The 13,814-nt window shown below is 37.5% G+C and overlaps 2 protein-coding genes across 3 annotated transcripts; both read right to left on the bottom strand.

The window, feature by feature from the left end:
• Positions 1–721: 721 nt before the first annotated feature.
• Positions 722–8,446, bottom strand: LOC135682861 (uncharacterized). 2 transcript variants are annotated; one of them, XM_089113534.1, is made up of 2 exons: positions 7,147–8,446; positions 722–5,743 (listed from the first exon to the last, which is right to left on the bottom strand). In XM_089113534.1, the coding sequence occupies exon 2, from the start codon at positions 5,680–5,682 to the stop codon at positions 2,545–2,547; it is 3,138 nt and encodes a 1,045-aa protein (XP_088969660.1). In that variant the 5' UTR covers positions 5,683–5,743; positions 7,147–8,446; the 3' UTR covers positions 722–2,544. The 2 variants fall into 2 exon arrangements, with proteins under 2 accessions (XP_088969660.1, XP_088969661.1); XM_089113535.1 differs by lacking the exon at positions 7,147–8,446 and adding an exon at positions 5,973–7,134.
• Positions 8,447–8,989: 543 nt separating this feature from the next.
• On the bottom strand, positions 8,990–13,808 carry LOC148958170 (uncharacterized). Its single transcript, XM_089113536.1, has 2 exons — positions 12,749–13,808; positions 8,990–11,334 (listed from the first exon to the last, which is right to left on the bottom strand). Exons 1-2 carry the CDS (start codon positions 13,449–13,451, stop codon positions 10,274–10,276), a joined length of 1,764 nt encoding a protein of 587 aa, XP_088969662.1. The 5' UTR covers positions 13,452–13,808; the 3' UTR covers positions 8,990–10,273.
• Between the last annotated feature and the right edge of the window lie 6 nt (positions 13,809–13,814).

The raw sequence follows: 13,814 nt of genomic DNA, 5'->3' as shown, positions 1-13,814 counted from the left end.
AATATACGTTTTTACACAATCTTTTTTGTTATAGGTGTTAAATTTTACCTCGCCCCTCCCCACTTTCCAACCTGTCTCGGAGCCCATGTATAAGGGACTTTAGAAACTACTTTAGAAAATGGCGACACTGAAAATTCTTAAGCACACGCCTTAGTTCAATTAACTTCGCTTCCTTAGGGCAATAAATTTTATTTGAAATATTTATGGTCCAATATGGAACAAAGTGTGACAAAAAACTCAATTCATTGATTTCCGATCCAATTTTATTGACTGTTTCAAGAGGCCTAAGTTTGTTAAATATATTCCCATGTAGCATGTACTTCAATTTCAATCTTAACTATACATTTGATTTTCATTTGATGTTCAGTTGTATGCATATATGTGTAACGTTTTGTTGTGCACTAGGTTTCATAAAAGTGAATGCAATACAAATATTTTGCCTTGCAATATATACCTCCTTCACCTTGAAAGGAAATAAAGCTTACTTCAATTCAATAAAAAAATTATAGCTAATTTGTTCTGGACATGCATTTCGTTAGCAATCAGTTACAAAACTTCGCTATCTTTTAAATTGGATGGGCCCCAACCTTCTTTCCCCAAGAGAATCCTGATTGCTTGCGGCGCCACAGTGCGCATAAATGAAGGTATGAATATGCCAAGCCACAAGAAATCTTCCAAAAAAATGCAATATTGAACCACTCGAAAGCAGTAAAACCATGAATTGCCTATGGAACCGTATGTGTATCTGCACACAGGTAAACATGCTTTATAAAAATTATTATCTTTAGTACATCGATGCATAATTCTAACACACCATAAGTTAAAATGTGAGTTTATAATTCAATTATGTATCTGATATAAATCTTAAACATAGTACTTTCGAATATCTAAAATACAATTTTCTAATTGTTATTTATTAAATTTTAAGCTTTCACTCGAGCTAGATGTTGGTGCTAAGATCTTTTATTGAAATTCTCCTAGTTTACTTTTGCTTTCACTTCAGTTCCTTCGTTTTTTCACAGGCTATGCTTCGACTTCAAAGATCGTTCGATCAAAGCGTTATGTTCATTTGAAAAGGATATTAGAGCCAGAATAGTTACCACAATGGATTTTGGTATCTTAGCTTGACAAATATCAAGATAAAGCGGTTGAAGGTTAGTTTGCACAACCGACAGGAATGCTGGATCTCTTTTTTAATGTTTTACTAAGGACGTATTTCTGTTCGAAGCGGGACTCATTTCAAGACCAGAGCTCTGTCTTATACTTATCCAGCTCTATCATTATATGCACTTGCTTTGAGGCTCATCCCTACATTGCTAACGATCTGTATGCTTCAGAGGTTCAATAAAATATTATTATTCAAGAACTACGGAGTACGAGCACATTAACGATTGAGGAGTGGTAAAAGCTTTTGATATTCCAAAACTAGGGGCTAAAATGTTTGGGCGGTAGCTAAAAATACCTTTTGAGAATATGTAAGGGCTGAAGCCCTCACAGTCCCCTTCTTTATTCCGAGACGATTGTATATATTTTAATGACGACCAGTATCCGGATTCGGCACAAACAGGGCCTGATGCTGCAGCGAAAAAGTTTTTTATTGGGCCTATTCAGCTCCAGGAAAATTCTCGTCTGTTTTCATCCGGACCCGTTTCAGGAATGGGCCTAATGCTGCAGCACCAATAGCGAGGGGCACTTCACTCTTGCAAATAGCGTACGAGATTTTCCCTAAAACAAAAGGATTTCTGGGGATTTTTATAAAAAACAACAGGATTTTCACAAAAAGTGTACGAGATTTTTAGTCCGGCCCTGAATTGACGAGGGCAATGAACTGAAATTCAACAATGTGGTAGCTTTAAACTTCCGCCTTTAATAGACTAATGTAATACAAATTATTAAAAACTAGACGTCTATTTTATGCGTAAAAATAACATAATTACATTATATATACGTATGCACAAAGGAAGAGTTCTAAGGATTTTGTGAAAAGTTTGGATGTACAGGGGACTCGTCATTATTGTCCTATGTTGATCCAAAGGGGGCATTTAAAATGAGACTGATAATGGCTTTGTGCTTTATCTAGAAGCTTTTATGTATGTTGTCTGTAGAACTGAATTATCAGATATAGCTGTGAGAAAATATTTTTGGATTCAATATTCATATCGTGAATATACGTCAACAGACAGGGTGCATTAGGAAACAAGGCTAAGGTAAGTTCTGATTTTGGAAAGTGAACATTCTTGATAAAATAAAGCATCTTGAATGTTAATAAAAAGCTACTTTTTGAACCGATATCACAAAATGAAAATTAAATCAAATTGAAAACACCTGCAGCACTTTCTACTAACACTTTGAATGAAGCCTATTCCAAAATGAATAGCTTGGGGGTATCTGAATTCGCAGTCATGGATGGGGAAGAATTTATCTTATGCGAGGAAAATTCTGGTTAAGTGGATGTTTAAGCCGAATAAACTCTAAAGATAAGTTAACCCCATGCTAAAAATGCTCTACTTTGAATAACAGCTTCGAATTTTAGAAACACGTGGTCTATTTACTATCAAACTTCTTCCTTAGCTGGGCAACAGATGAGGAGGAGGATTTTTCGGCTGCCTCATTTTCAGTTTTCTTTGGTGGCATTGTATCCTTCCTTTTAAACGCAGTTCTCGAGGAAGTCTTGCCACTTCTTCGCAAAGGAGCACCTTGAACGAATTCTGCTGTCTCTTGTTTCTCATATTGCTGCTTCAAGTTCCTTACTGAGGGGCTCTTTGGGTTTGTGTCTTGATCTAGAGACTTTTTCTTTACATCGACATCTTTCGTCTTTACTTTACTTTGGGTTTTCGTAACAACTTTGGCTGTTTGTTTATTTTCAGTTTTTGTCTTTGAGTCTTTAAGGCCAGCCGATTTTGTCTTAGGCTTTGTGTCTTCTGAACTTTTTGCTTTTTCACTATCTTTCTTCGCTTTAACAGTCCCGCCTGTAGAAAACTTTTTTGATGAAGCGCCACTAGTGTCCTCTTTCTTCTTTTGTGATGATTTAGAACTATTTCTACTAAACCAAGATATTGTCCTTTTCCGTGTTTGTTTTAAGCTTTCTTTCGAGCCTGTATTAGGTTCCTTTTCTAATGCAGATGCCCCTTTTACAACACCTGTACTCCTACGTTCACCTGATTTGCTATTTTCCGAATATTTTCCATCGTCAAGAATTTGTGGTTCAGAATTTCCATTTTTTTTCGCTACTTGCTTACTTTTTCCCTTTATTCTCTCTTTCTTCGTAATTGATGATTTGGAAGTTTCTTCTGTCTCTTTTTTAGTCCCAGCATTTGCTAAAGCATTCCCTCTTACTACCTGCGAATTCGGTGATTTATCAAGCGGCCCTTTATCTTTAGATGCTGTCTTCCCATATGGACTGTTTTTCGGATAGGTGACTTTAGCTTGCAATCGGTTTCTCCCCTTCGGCTCCGTAGTATCCTTCTTCAAACCGCCTTTGCTCATTCCGGCACCAGTAACACTTCTTGGGCTATCAACCACGGAAGAAGCAGAAGAGTTAGGCGTACTTGACCGGACGCTATTTTGTCGCTCATTGGATCCAGGCCTAGAACCAACCTTTTTTGAAACGGCCGTCTCATAAACAGAAGATGAAGTAGGTTCTTTTGTTTTATCAAACTTCAAAGACATATAAGTGCTGTTTTTCGAATTCTTATCGGTGTCCTCATTTCCAGGCCTCTTGCTATTGACTTTCAGCCTCGCAACACCGTAACTTGAAGCGTCGCTGTTTTTCTTGTTCGTCTTGGGTCTCCAGCCCTCTGTTATATAATTTTTAAGTTTTACAACATTAAGTCGACAGTTTTTACCCTTCAATAAACCATTTATCATTTCCTCATCCACCACAAGGTCCCACAGCAAATCTCCATTCACTTGATTGTTTTTACAAAATCTTGCAAAATCGTGCATGCCTAGGCCAGCAAGATGGCTTTCAACTTCGGCCTCTGTCCAGTTCTGTGCCTCGAGGTCGTCACACTTAAACTCACATTTTTGTTTGCATGACTCACTTTCCGGTCGCCAGCCGAACACGTATTTTCTCAGCTTTCTCGCCTCGAAAGGAGTTAGGCCCATGTCCTTGAAAACAGCCTCATCAAGGTCGGCTAGCAGTTTTCCATCGATTTGATTCTCTTTAAATTTCTTCTTGTGCTTCTCAAGTTTTATAGTGCTCAATATTACACCTACATTTTCAACACCACTTGTCAATAATTCCAATTGGCTTTTCTTCATATTGTCGTAGAACATGCGAAAGTTGTCTCTTTCGTGAGTAGAAGATCCCTGTTCCGATTTAACCCTCGATTGAACAGCTTTAGAACTACGAAGCTTATTCGAGAATGTATGCCTGCGTTCAAGTGGATGGTTTTCTGGCAGCGGTGGCGGTGACGCAGCTGATCGTACCCTCGTTAACGAGCGTTTCCTTGGAGCAGATGATTTCGTTGCACCGAGCGTCCTTCGAACACCGTCGATAATATCCATCGAAACATAGGTATCGCCTGGTATTTCTTCGTAAATCCCGCTATCTCCACCATCAGATAAAGCGCCATTTTCTCTCACCACAACTATTTCAGGCCTACTTTGCTTCAATTTCAAATTCTCTGATTTGGAACCGCGTAATTTTGACTTGACTCTTGAAAGAAATCCTGTACTTTTTCTTTTGGGATCGTTTCTTTGAATAGGCACCTCGTAATGGTTGCTATCTTGATTGATTTTTGACAATCCACCGGTTTCTTCGCTGTCCGACAAATTTTTCGCACCTTCTTTTTGTAACGGCAACTCAGACGCTTTGTCTATGGCATCGTAGGGCGCGAAACAGACGTAACCACCTTCACCGAGAACCTTCTCCTTAGACATATAGTCGCGAAACGAATCCAAATCGATAAGTTCCGATCTTGGATCGAAAGACTGTCCTTGGTTTCTTCGGGCATTCGCCATCGGTCGCACTTTTATGTCGAAAGTTAAAGGAAAAGCAGTGGCGTAAGTCCTGCCTTCGAACTTTGTAGTCGCAAACACCAGAGTTTCGTTGACGCACTCATGAAGCTCGATAACTCCAACGGTTTCGCTTACTGTGTTCTTCTTACTTTTATCAACAAATTTAACTAGCAAAGGCAGTTCCTTACTGCAGAGATCACTTAGCGAATATTCTTGATCGCTCTCAGCACATGCGCAATATTCTCCGCCAAAGTCAATCGGCATTCGAATATGTTTACCCCGTTGATTTCGAAAATGAAGAAAAGTAGGCCCGTTTGGGCCACGTTCAGATAGCAATATCTTCAATCTATCGCCGTTTTTCACAAGATTTGAATCCTTCCGCCCTTTTGATACGACCTCTACGTATTTTGGCCGCGGATTGGCTATTGAAAGCTCACGAATACCCTTGTATTTTGTACCGTCTTGCTGTGAAACAAGCTTGATTTTGAAAGGACACTTAATTGGAATGTTAATGACTTTGCCATCAGAGCCTGTTCCTTTAAAATGTGTCACATCCTCTTGGCTTTGAATCGTAATCAGCTGGCCACTAGCTAAGCTCTCGGTTTCATTCAACATGTAACCTTCATCGACCATAACAAGAAGTGGCAAGGAAAAATTATCGAAGATTTCTTTCAGGGGGTAGCACATGTCACTCCATTCGGCAATTTTCGCTTCATCCATTCTTATTAAGTTTCCTTGCGATGAAATGAAAGTTTTTCGATGTTTTGTTGTTCTGCAGCTCCTAAAAACAGAGTCAAACACAGATACTTTAAAAACTCATTAAGCAAAATTATACGGGTCTGGCTTTTGTTTTCATTCTTGCAAGTGATGATTATTTTTCATAATCATAACTTAATTAATGATAATTTTTTTTGATAATGTACAATAAATGCGCATGAACAAGACTCAAGATGTTATCAAGTTCTATTGCATCAAACATAGTGAACACACGATATATATATTTGTATTACTTGATGTAAGAATCATCCAATTCATACGTTGTTCTTTACGTCTTTCTAAAGTTCTCACAGGCAGCATTAATACTTTTCCCACGCAATATTACAGCATCAGTTCAACCAAAGTATTGTATTTCCTCTTTCCAAAATAGTCCTAAATTATCACTTCCATCGTTAAGAACAGTTGGGAAATATAACGTTGTGTCATCAAAGGCCAATTCATTCTGGAACGACCTTGTTAAATTGCGGTTACATGCTGTCTTTGTATAAAACCGAAACGGGAAAGGAAAAGATATCTTAGTCATTATTAATATCTCTGAGGCGAGATAAGCTCATTACATCATAAATACATTGCTGTAAGCTTGGTGTTCTGACCAAACTCAAATGAGATCTTGTAGACATATTGATAGAATGTAAAAGCTTGTTTGTGACCAGCCTTTGCTTTTTCGAGTTTTAGGCCTTAAGGAACTGTCCAATAAAAACCTTCTTTCTTAAATTCTGTATTCTTATTTTTTTGCCATCATTGCCAATTATTGACAAATGTTATGTATATTTGTATTTATATCTATATTTGTATCTATATTTAAATTATATTTAAAGTTAATTGTATTATGTTACCACCTTAAGTTATCTCGTCAACGTAAGAGTTTTAATCGGGTATAAAAATGATCAAACATCGCCTCATCAATAAGGACATTGCTATATTAGAAGTTTGATTAAAGGGTAAGACATGTTCGCTGTTTCTACGAGTTTCATTCTTGCACATTCATTGTGCTAAGAGACTGAGGAGCTTGTTATAGATAAGGACAACGCATATAAATAAGGAGTTGATTTTTTGATGAAAATTTTGTTAAGTATCTGCTAAAAGCCATTCGTGACAGCTTTATCCCGTAATCATCTGACTCTATCCAGAATTAGGAGTGCATCTGGTGGATTTGTGGATGGTAAGAGAATTCATTTTCATGTTGTATCCTTTGGTTTAAACGCTCTCTAGGTGGAGAAAAAGCTTAATGGTATGGATCTCAAAAGTTTCACATCATTTCCTTCACGAAGCAATTTTATGTACAGTTGTCATTGAACAAGTAACGCTGAAGACCACTACAAAAATATTTATGATATTTATAAACTGCGATGCCAAAATTGAGATCTCAAATATTTTTATATATTTCACTTGAAAATTTTCACTTACCAGCTTTTGCGTTTGAAAGTGAATCGCTACTTTCTGCTTGCATCTGCGTGAAAGTACAATTTTCATGTGAAATTCTTCAGCTCATTTTCTTAGGCCACTGAAATCGGCGGTACGGCATTTGTCATTGTTTTAGTCAACGATGGAAAACCTTTAACACCTAACTTCATAGAAGAATTCAATAAAAAACTTTACTTTCAGATTACAGTATTGTTCGTTGTCATTGAAGATTAAATCGCCATGTAAGCATAACTTTTCATCTGATATAACTCGCTGTTTCTATCACCATCTCTAGATGTTCGTTCGATCTTCTTTCGTGGGTTTGACGTTACCTTCATGAATTTTCTGAATCATCCACGCAACAATTTTTTCGACAGGCTTCCTGAAAGCGTGTCAATGATTCCACTGTTGCTTGATGATAGAGCAGCGATGTTTTTTATTTCACTTTGGAAGAAAATACTCCAGTGAAACTTGTTTCTAGTTGTTGTTCATCCTAAACACCTGCAGAAAGGCGTATCTGCATTAAAGATGCCAATCTTTAAGATAACAAAACTCCTCTGGCAATAGCTATTTCGGTACAGACAATCATCTGAACATTATCAACAGCTTTACCAAAACTGTAGATGTTTTAACTCATTATGAATTGACATTAAAGACATATGTATAACACAATACAGTTGACAACATTTTTCTCACACGTGCCATCAATTCTCTTTACAAGAAGCATTGTTAAGTTGTATGGTACCTGCATTCACACATCTATTTTTTCACGTGGTTTATCACGTGGCAAAACAATAAAGTTCGATCCTTCGCAGGGGTCTTTGAAATAAACTTTAATGCTAGCTTAGCCACAAGGTTATGTATGCGCTTCGGCAGCGTCCTCGAGTTGACTGTTCCGTATCCCAACCAACCTAACATTGGTCGTTAAGAAAGGAACCACTAAAACGTGCCATTTAACCTCCAAGTTACTTTCGATCCACACCGCACCTATATATAAATTGTTGAGGTGTTCGTGCTACTGCCCGACGTTTATACTCGAAATAGTTTAGGATAGGTTAATTAGGCATGTTACGTTTTTACTGTTCTGTCCTCATTAAAAAAATCTTTAGCGACAGTCGGATTTTCTACCTCTGTACCATAAAGTCACTATGCAAAATTTTGATTTTTGAAGTCAAATAATTACACTTCCATTTCAGAAAAAAGATACTTCCAAAGAAACTCCTTTACGTGCATATATGAGAAACACAGGATGTGAATGTAATTCGAAGCTCGTTTGGATGCATTGGATGGAGTTCTCGAGGTTGCGTTCCTTTTAAATTCAACAATGATTCACTGATTGCAAGCCCAAAACATCTAAGAGAACTCATCTGAGTGCGTAAAATCGCAGAGTCGTACACACGAGCAAGAAATAAGAATCTGTCAAATCATGAAAGTCATAGAACGATAACTCTTTGAATTCATATAACACCTTACTACTAAGCATTTATAAAAATATACATAAAAAATAGAGCATCACTGTTAAAAAAATATAATATTGGGTTAAATGATTCAAATAGAAATAAAGCAGTTAATCCTTTGAAGATAGTGATCAATGAAGGTGGGACGTAAGATAACGTCATAATACAGAAAATAAATGATAATCGTCATCTGTCTGTTACCCAGCACCAGATTTAAAGACGCTAACCTAAACACTAATGTAACAAGCGAATAAAGTTTTAGTATGAAGATAACACAGAAATTTTACTCCACAAAAGATTTATTTAGGTACAGACATGTTCAATCTAAATCTGAGACCAATAGGGACAAATAGTTTTCAAAACCATGTTGGTTGATAGCAAAACTGGGGTTTTGGGGGGGGGGGTGTTTACAATGGCGAATAATGGTGCAAGAAAACATACTGTATGACAAAAATTGCCAAAGCAAGCATAGGGTTTAATATAAAAGCAAGATGATTTCACTATAACCATTTCGGTACCGTCACTTCCTTTCTATAGATGTCAAATAAATACTTTGAAATCCTTCTTCTAGTAAACAAAAATGCTGTTCACGGAGCGGAGTCTAGAACTTCAAATTTCAGCTGGGAGAATCAAGAGGCACCTGGCTTGGGATCTCAATGTAAGATTTACATTGTTACATTTGCTTAAAGTTTAATTAATCTAATTACGCTGTTTATATCTAGTACTCTTTTCTGCTTAACGCAGAACCTAGTTAGCTCAAAGTCGTTACCTATCTATGTATTCAAAAATCTAAATATCAGTGCGATGGAAATAAATCCTTTGTGCATATTTTAAGTTAACGCGACACATGATATGCTTGTGTGCAACTTAAGATCGAACATCAATATGTGTGGCCCTCACACCCTTGTTGATGGTGATGATTTGAAACTAACAGAGCTAGCAGTGATAGCAGAAGTTTCCTTCAGTTTAATTTCTTGGGGTTCAATGACAAAACTAACGGGGGTAGTAACATAAGTGGCATAGGCAAGGCAAGGGTTAGTGGCGTAACCAATGGAAACAAGAGCAAAGCCATGGTAAAGTGACGTAACTGGACTAGTAAATGGGAATGGCTTGTAAATTGCTACGATAAGGTCTAAAAACTTTTTTGCAATTTCTTACAAGATTCTCCAAAACTAGCCCCACCATAACAACATACTCAACACCTAATTAACGAAGCTCTTTTTCAACTTCTATTTTAAACATCCCTTTGGTAGGAATATAGATCAGAGCTTTAGATGTATTTTTCAACATTGGTAAGCAATCCTGTTGTACAATTATTTGTTAGATCAAAAGCGTTGTCCTATGGGGCTCCACAAGGATAAAGCTATCTTGAAGATTGCAACTCAAGATTACATTTCAATTTGCAGCCTTAAAATTTACCTGAAACTTCGCTAAACTTTCCTTAGCATGCAGGCATTCTATACAGCATTTAAGGTTATCTACAATCATCTACTGATAACGGGTTAAGATCGCATGGCCATATAGTTATGGTTTGAGAACCCTTATTGGCAAGGTAACCATTATAAATTAGCATGCAATGTTCAACATCAGACTTGTGCTTAACCGATTTGCTAACCATTAAAATATAAAATGCCAATTTGTGGTAACGTCAATCACTGTTAAAGCCAGCCAGTTCATTTATCGTTGAATTTCATTTTCATATTTGCAACAAATGATAAATTGGATCCGTTGGATTGATTATCTCCAAACGAGGGTGAGCGTGGAGAAGAGACCTTTTTAAAAGGGCGTGGCGCGTCGACACTTGAAGACTTCTTTTCGTACTTTTGCATCAGTGAATTGATGCCAGCGGTTGGTGTTCCAATGGCTTTTCCTTGCTCTTGAGTAGATTTTTCCTCTCCTTTCCAGCGGGCAGGCGAAACAGCTTCCCTTTTATTCGTCACATCGTCTTTCGCAGCTTTACCTGTTCTAGGGTTATCATTTTGCGACCTTGGAGACAAAAGTAGTGGCTCCTCGTATTCATCTGAAGCCTCGTTCCCTTGAACTGAAGTTGGTGTCAACGGCTGGTATGTTGAGTCAGATCCGCTTGGTATTTCACATTCTGGTATTCCAGCGCGCGTTTCTTTCTTCTTTGGTGGCCTCCAACCATCCAACACGTAGTTCTTTAGTTTCACTGCATTGAGCCTCATGGCCTTTCCGGTCAAAAGAAAATTCAACACTTCTTCATCAACAACAATGTCCTTTAACAAATCGCCGTTTACTTGATTCTCCAGGCAAAATTTTGCCAATTCCGGAATACCCAGCTCACTTTTAATCATATCAGCTACCATTTCTGTACTCCATTCAAATGGGTTTTTGCTTGATTTGCTGTACTTTTGCTGGTACACAGAATCACGCATTGAGTCTGGCCGCCAGCCAAAGACAAACTTACGCAATTTCCGCGCTTCGAAGAGGCTAAGTCCCAGGTCTCTCAGTACTGCTTCGTCCAGGTCAATAAGAAGACTTCCGTCGATTTGTGATTCGTTGAATTTATCAAAATGGTGACCTAACTGCAAGTCAATTAAAGCTTTTTCAATCTCGTCAGGTCCCCAACTTCGAATTACAGCTTCACTTGCCCTCATGCTCTCATAAAACCGCCGGAACCCTTCGCTATCAACTGAGATCCGGGTTCCTTTATTGCTTTTCACACTCGAACCGCGTCTGGGTCGAGAGGCCGACTGCATAACCGGGTGGTTCCCTAATAGAAAAAAAATAAGTTCATTGAGTTTGAAAATTTGAACAAAGGCAAATTTCAGTCAAAATAAAAAAGATTTCAAAAAAGAGAAGACAACAGTCTGACTGTACCTAAAGTGGGGCAAAACACTTATGAAGAGTGCCGCGCCGGGAGCTAGTGCAAAATTCACTCTATAACGCGAAATATGACTCTAATAGGGTACAAAGTGATTTAATCTAGAGCAACAAGCTTATGCCACGCACCAAAACAGCCTATCGACAGCACCTTACCAAATTTTCCTATTTTTATCAACTCTGTCGAGGAACCTAGCTTAAACAACGATTCGGTCGTAGATACAAAAACATATGACACATAAAATGCACAGAGATCAATTGGGAAAACAATGTGTACGCGAAACGTTACCAAAATAAGTCCCCATTCTGATAGTATCAAGGGCGTGGAATAAGCATGCTGTTTTGTCCCCCTATTACCTTGTGGCCGGCGTCGCCACAGTTTCTCAATTTTGGGTTAGTCATGTGCTGGTGCCTTTACCCAAAAAAAGTTTCTTACGATTACAAAAGGGCATGTACTTTGACTCTACAGGAGACGTTGGAAACAGGAATTTATCAGAACAACAGGTTGGAATTTAGGAGAGGAAACCAGAAATCATATAGATTAATTATGATGAACTTGCAAGGAAAAGCTTATGGAAACTCTGGATCTAACAGGAAATATTTAATGGCTTGAGACTTTGGTTTTGGTTTGTTCAGTTCACAAAAATCTACTGTCCTGAACAACAAAATACAGAGAGAAGCAATAAATTACATTTCTATGCCCCAAAAATTTGAAAATGATCAGAAACATTATCCCTACCATTATATGCAACAATTTTATAAAAATTATATGTAATATTTTTGTACTGTTATTTGTATTTATGTGAGAGTAGTTATATGCCAACATAATTGGTAACAAAGACCAAAATTATTGGTAATCAGGGGTTGGGGTAGCTGGAGCCCCCAATTATTTTTAAACGGCACCATATTTCCTCTAAAACAGTGTACTGAATGGGAACAATACAATGGGCAGCCCCCAAATATGAAATTCATTCCAACAGCATTATCTTGTCCCTGTTACTTGGTAGCATGGAATAGCAAAGTGAAAATGTCACAAAAACTATTTTATATTCTTTAAAAATTTAAAAAGTAAACAGTGAAGTTTATATATATTGATGAAAAAACAGTCAAATACAACAAAAATTGGCTAAGATATAGCCAAAAAATGTCATACACTCTCCCCAACAAAGCAAAGAGTAAATTTCACTGCTTTTGCATATTTAAAGGTATTTTAAGGAGCTCTTGATCATGAAAACTACAAAAAACTACAAAAAACCACAAAAAATTCCAGTTTCTCTGATAATGTACAAAAGTTGAATTTTTACCTGGTAAAGGAGGTGGTGCAGATGACTGGCGTAAGGTATCCAGGGCCTTTTGGTCAAGCTCATCAAACCCACTATCAACTGTATCAGTGGTAGATACAATTGCCACTGGCTGCTCGTAGGCACCATATGCTCTGTATGCCTCCTCATAAATATCTTGGGACATAAACTCTCCAGGTATTTGTTCATAAATATCATCAGAATAATCAGGAGCCATGGGGGGCGGCGGAACATCTCCTTTATCCCCAGTTTTGTCAGCTGATTTATCTGCAGAGCTTGCCATATTTGATGCCGAAAAGGCTCTTCTCCGCTTTTTCATTTTCTTCCAGGTGCGAGAGATCAAAGTTGTCGATTTCTCTTTACCTTTATGGTTTTCATCTGCTGGCAAATTTTGGGCAGCAATTGTTTCCAATTCTGCTGCTAATTCATAATCATCATCACAAAATTCTCCACTTGGACTACATGGCTCTGATTTGTCAGAAGATGTTTGTTGTTTCAGATTACGATCCAGACTATTTTCCTTCTTGTTTTTCTTTTCCTTCTTGTCATTACCAGAAATCTTTGACTTGAAATCAAACCTCCACTTCTTCTTTTCTTCTTTAGCCTTCTTTTTCAGTTTTGGGCTCATTTCAACAGGCAAATCTGGTGCTTCATTTTCTTCTTTAAGCCTGGTATCAGCAGCAGTACTGTCTACTTTAATTTTCATTTCGGTTGACTCTGCATCATTTTCAGATGCAATACTAGTTTCATCTTTGCAACTGCTGTTTTCATTGTCTGCAGTAGCTGAACCTTTCACTTCACTTTCTTGTTCCTCCTTTTTATCTACAACAGCTTCCTTTCCCTTTTCCTTCTTATATTTCTTTTTCTCTTTCTTTTCCTTCTTTTCATTATCACTATTTTCTTTTGATTTTTCATCTTTGAAAATTGCAAGAAAACTGCTTCGCTTTTTCTCCTTATCTTCATCAACATCTAGAGCCAAACTTTGAACCCTTTTGCCCTTGTCTTTCAATTTCCTTTTTCCAAAAACCTTGTCAAAAAGTAAAAGAAAGAAATAATCAGATTCTCGGGG

The sequence above is a fragment of the Rhopilema esculentum genome, chromosome 17, assembly GCF_057945365.1.
Source record: "Rhopilema esculentum isolate cy_ngs chromosome 17, ASM5794536v1, whole genome shotgun sequence".
Classification (NCBI taxonomy): domain Eukaryota; kingdom Metazoa; phylum Cnidaria; class Scyphozoa; order Rhizostomeae; family Rhizostomatidae; genus Rhopilema; species Rhopilema esculentum.
This window is presented reverse-complemented; position numbering and strand designations above follow the sequence as displayed.

Coding starts and splice junctions, on each gene's coding strand:
- LOC135682861 (XM_089113534.1), bottom strand. CDS start 5,682: ATGGATGAAGCGAAAATTGCCGAATGGAGTGACATGTGCTACCCCCTG.
- LOC148958170 (XM_089113536.1), bottom strand. CDS start 13,451: ATGAAAATTAAAGTAGACAGTACTGCTGCTGATACCAGGCTTAAAGAA. Junction 11,335..12,748: donor TGCACCACCTCCTTTACCAG/GTAAAAATTCAA, acceptor TTTTTCTATTAG/GGAACCACCCGGTTATGCAG.